Source organism: Bidens hawaiensis, unplaced genomic scaffold (genome assembly GCF_021521415.1).
Source record: "Bidens hawaiensis isolate Kalapana, Puna unplaced genomic scaffold, B.hawaiensis_p1.1 tig00017859_1, whole genome shotgun sequence".
NCBI classification, from domain to species: Eukaryota; Viridiplantae; Streptophyta; class Magnoliopsida; order Asterales; family Asteraceae; genus Bidens; species Bidens hawaiensis.
Window position 1 is genome coordinate 85,947 of NW_027492696.1, and position 4,834 is coordinate 90,780.

The 4,834-nt window shown below is 33.7% G+C and overlaps 2 protein-coding genes across 2 annotated transcripts; both read left to right on the top strand.

Annotated features, from left to right (window-relative positions):
* The first annotated feature begins 1,554 nt into the window (after positions 1–1,554).
* Positions 1,555–3,006, top strand: LOC143554853 (uncharacterized). The gene is made up of 3 exons (XM_077044528.1): positions 1,555–2,356; positions 2,448–2,680; positions 2,752–3,006. The coding sequence occupies exons 1-3, from the start codon at positions 1,555–1,557 to the stop codon at positions 3,004–3,006; spliced, it is 1,290 nt and encodes a 429-aa protein (XP_076900643.1).
* On the top strand, positions 3,006–3,427 carry LOC143554854 (uncharacterized). The gene is made up of 2 exons (XM_077044529.1): positions 3,006–3,210; positions 3,276–3,427. Exons 1-2 carry the CDS (start codon positions 3,006–3,008, stop codon positions 3,425–3,427), a joined length of 357 nt encoding a protein of 118 aa, XP_076900644.1.
* The last annotated feature ends 1,407 nt before the right edge of the window (positions 3,428–4,834 follow it).

The following is a 4,834-nucleotide window of genomic DNA, read 5'->3' on the forward strand; positions in this document are numbered from 1 at the left end:
GTAAAATGTGTCATTTGTAAATAAATGCACTCACCAGTATTTTCTGCTGATCAAATATTTTTAAACATGTTTCAGGTGATTTGTTAGAGACAAAGAAATGATGCATGCGTGCTTACAGCTTAAATAAGTGGCTTGTCATCAGAATAAAGAAACTTGTTTTTTAAATTAGGGTTTATTCCTATAAAGCCTATGTTTGTATAAAAATGGGGTTTAAATCCAGTTTATGAAATAAGAATATTTTATAACTCTGATAATTTTTCCTAACTAAGATTCTGATGAAATATTCCGTTGCAATTTATTTTAATAAACATCGATATCACCACTCGATATTCGTGGCTCCCCTCCTGGGGTATAGGGGTCGGGGGCTGTAACAGTATATGTGTATCATATTGCATAGCATGATTATAGAAGACGATGGGAGAGAAATATGCCAACATTATATACCATGGAATGTTCAACAACAAATTCAAGCAACTATGAATGAGATGGTGCAAAATGCGTATCAAATTCATTCAACTGAGATACGTAATTTGCTTATGGCGCATTTGGTCCAACATGTATGGTCGGTTAGGCAAATTCGAGGTGAAGGTGAAAACGTATCAAGCGGGAATGATGAAGAAAGAGATGAGGAAAGTGAAGACGAGTTTGAAGGAAACGAAGAAGGCGAAGACGAGTTTTAAGGAGAAGACGAAGACGAGTAATTTCTAGTCGTTTTTTAATTTTAATGTAAAAAATTTAGTTATTTAATAATGAAATGTTATTTGCATTATTTTAAATAAAAAAAATGATAAGAGATAATAATTAAAAAGGGTTTCATCCACTACACAAGTTTTAGCCGAAAGGCTTATGATGACGTGAAGGTGTCACATGTCGCAAAACGTCCCTATATGAGCTTCATCCGTCGCGCACGCAGTGGCGGACATATAGTATGAGGAGGGGTAGCCTCCGCTACCCCTCAACGTCTTACCGGTAGTGTAAAAAAAAAAAAAAATTTGTCGGTTTTTCGTGTTTCGTTACCCCTGAACAAAAAATAACGTTGCCCCTTAACAAAAATAAGCCTAATCAATTTAATAATTAAACAACAAATTGACAAAAGCTCAAGCCCAAAACAAAAAACCCAAATAATACAATAATTAAATAAAAAATAATAATAAAAGAAACAGACGTAGCCTGTAGGTTTTGTAGGATCCAAACCAAAGCAGATCAATCGTCAGTTCACCACTATAGCGACCGACCATCCGACCCAGACGCCCAGACCAGGCGACCGCCGACCAGCCACCACCGCCACCAGTCCGCCGTTCGGCCCGTTCGCCACTCTGCCACCTCTCCATCTTTGATTCTTCTCGGTAAGAACTATGATAATTGATAACTAAGATTTTTTATTGTAATTTGTAAACATTATATATATAGGGTTTATGTTTTGTCCGTTTGGAATTAATATTTGGAATTAATTATATATATTTATTGTATTTAGCTTTTAGTTTTATGTTTAAATTGAAATTGATATTAGGTTTTTGGTTCAAATTTTGTTTAGGGAACTTTGAAGAATTGAAGATGAGTAAACAATCTCTTATTAACAACCTTTTTAAACGTCAAAGAAAAGAAAACGATAACATCGGTTCCCTACCAAGTTTAAATATTCCAACTTCAAGTTCAAATACGGTTAATAATTTGCAAGAAAATGAAGATATCGGTCCAAGTTCAAATATTCCTTCGGCTTCAAGTCCTTCAATACGTTCGAAAATCAATTTGGATGATCTTCCTTCGGATCCCGGTGATAGACCACCTATAGCTATTTATCATCCTAATCAAATAGATGACATGAGAAGAGCATATCTTGTTAAAAAGGCTTTTCAACCACGAGGTCATGACTTTAAATGGACAAAATATTCTAATGGCCGGAGACGTTTTAATGTCAAATGGTTTGATACATATGATTGGTTGGAGTATAGCACTAAACAAGAAAAAACATATTGCTTATGTTGTTACTTATTTAATAGAAGTGTTGGTAATCAAGGTGGGAGAGAGGCTTTTGTTAGTGGAGGCTTTTGTAATTGGAGTAAACCGGGTGCTTTAAAGGAACATGTTGGGGAAGTTAATAGTGCTCATAATAAAGCGATGCAAAAATGTGGTAATCTTTTGAACCAAAAACGATCTCATGAGGCGAATGTCACTAAGCATAGTAATGAAGAAAAGATTGCAAATTGGTATCAATTATTGGGTTCTGTTCGTAGCTCTAGATTCTTGTTAGAAAATAGTTTATCATTTCGTGGTCATAATGAATCTGAAGACTCTTTTTTTAAAGGTCTTTTTCTTGCGGTTTTAAAGTTGATTTGTGAGAACAACCCGGATATTGGTAAGTATTGTTTAGGGAATGCAAAAAAGAATAATAAGTTAACAGCTCCATCAATACAGAAAGAGATTTATCGATTGCTTTGCGAAAGAAGTAACCAAAAAGCTTTGTGAAGAAATTAAAGATGACGTGTTTGGGTTGTTAGCCGATGAGTCTAGTGACGTGTCTCAAAAAGAACAAATGGCCGTAGTATTGAGATATGTTGATAAACGCGGGGTTGTTATAAAGAGTTTAATTGGTTTTGCTCACGTAAATAATACATCTTTTGCAACTCTTAAAGAAGCCATCGTTTCTTTATTATCAAATAACCAGTTGAGCATTAATCAAGTAATTCGTTTAATACTTTTGTTATATAAACTTTAAATTATGTATCCTATTGTTTATAATTGTTTACACAGACCAGGGGTCAAGGTTATGATGCTGCAAGCAATATGAGAGGAAAGTTTAAGGGATTAAAAGCTTTGATTTTAAGAGATAATCCATCAGCACATTACATACATTGCTTTGCTCATCAACTTCAGTTAGTGATTGTGGCTGTTGCAAAAATACATATCGGTGTTAAAGAATTTTATAAATCTCTTGGCATGGTTGTTAATACGGTTGGTGCTTCTTGCAAAAGAAAAGACATGATGATGGAGTTAAAAAAAAGATAATGGAAAATGAAATTCTTCTTGGTGAGATTAAAACAGGAAAAGGATTAAACCAAGAGGTTTCCCTTGTACGAGCCGGAGACACGCGATGGGGTTCTCATTATAGAACAATCACAAGTTTGTTAAAATTATTCCCGGAAGTTGTTGAGGTACTTAAATTTATTAAAGTAGATGGAGAGAGCGTACAACAACGCTCCAATGCGAAAGGTATTCTATCCTATTTTAAGAAACTTGAATTTGTGTTTTATAACACTTGTTGGATGAAATTTTAGGCCTCACAAATGCTCTAGCAAAACATCTTCAAAAAAAGAGTCAAGATTTGTTAGAAGCGACTAAGTTGATAAGCGGGACAAATCGAGCATTGAATAATCTAAGACAAAACGGATTTGACAAGATTGTTGGCAAAAGTGACATCTTTTTGTGAAAAAAAACAAGATTAAGATGTTAGATATGACGGAAAGTTATGGTAATCAAAGAAACCGAAAGAATGCCATTACTAATCGACATCATTTTGAGGTTGAAGTTTTTAATACGGTTTTGGATATGCAAATTCAAGAACTTGTAAATAGATTTAGTGAGGTCTCGACTAGTTTGTTAGAAAATATGTCGGGTTTAAATACTTGTGATTCGTTTTCTAAGTTTGACATATCTAAGATAGTGGCTTTTTCAGAGATGTATCCGAACGATTTTACTAACGAAGAAAGAGGTTGTATTTCGGGTGATCTTACCACCTTTTATTACACTTTAAAGGAAGATGAGAAATTTGCAAATCTGGGTGGAATGGGTGATCTTGCTCGTGTAATGGTGGAAACCGGAAAACACACAATTTTTCCTTTGGTTTATCGAATATTGAAGCTAGCGTTGGTTTTACCGGTCGCAACTGCAACCGTTGAAAGATATTTTTCTAAAATGAAGCTTATAAATACGGATTTGCGCAATCGAATGGGTGATGAGTATTTGAACAATGCTTTAATTTGTGCGGTCGAAAGAGAGACGTTTGATAAAGTAAATGAAGAAGAGGTAATGGCTCGATTTCAAGCGATTAAAAACCGAAGAGGAGAAATTTACAGCCCGTGTATTTAAATTTATTTATTGTCGTTTTTTTTATATTTGTTTCGTTAGCATTGTATGAACTATGGGAAAAAAAATTTTTTTGAGCGCTACCTCTAAGTTTCAAGTCTAGATCCGCCACTGGCGCGCGGTCTATACGAATTAATGTTTCTTAGGTTTCTATCCTTCCTGACGCACTTTTAATTCATTTCCATTGATTGAATTGAACTTTGAAAGAGATTCTTGAACATATATTCTGTCATCCGCTTTGACTGTTCAAATGAAAAATATAATCTGTGATTTTTAATTTTCAATTTTTTAATCCACTAGAACTTTGGTTATGACGTAATTGAGGAACCATGAAAATGGTTTTTGGAATTTAATTATTTGATGACGGATGAACGAGTTGAAGAGAACAAAGATGAGGGTATATACAAAAATGACTTTCAATTTCCAATTCCACCTCTAACTAATCAAACAAAAATTTCAATGAGATATTTTAAATTTCCAATAAATTCTCTGAACCAAATAGGACCGATGCTTTTATTTTAATCGGCTCATTTGTATTTCTTAAAAATAAATAAGATAACAAGTACGATGATCACCTAAATCATTTTATAACTATGATTTATTTGTCTAGTTGTATGGTTTCCAATCTTTACAAATGTGATATGTGAGTTTACATTCTTGCAAATGTAAGATAAAGATGGAATATGGTTTTTAGAAAAACAACAAAAACTTAAAGTCCTTTTAAAATGATTCAGTTTAATATTTTAGGTCA

Excerpts from the sequence above, each read along its gene's own strand:
- LOC143554853 (XM_077044528.1), top strand. The coding sequence starts at position 1,555 with ATGAGTAAACAATCTCTTATTAACAACCTTTTTAAACGTCAAAGAAAA. Across the intron at positions 2,357-2,447 it reads TGAGAACAACCCGGATATTG|TAACCAAAAAGCTTTGTGAA; the intron begins GTAAGTATTGTT and ends TTGCGAAAGAAG. Across the intron at positions 2,681-2,751 it reads ACCAGTTGAGCATTAATCAA|ACCAGGGGTCAAGGTTATGA; the intron begins GTAATTCGTTTA and ends TTGTTTACACAG.
- LOC143554854 (XM_077044529.1), top strand. The coding sequence starts at position 3,006 with ATGGAAAATGAAATTCTTCTTGGTGAGATTAAAACAGGAAAAGGATTA. Across the intron at positions 3,211-3,275 it reads ACAACGCTCCAATGCGAAAG|GCCTCACAAATGCTCTAGCA; the intron begins GTATTCTATCCT and ends ATGAAATTTTAG.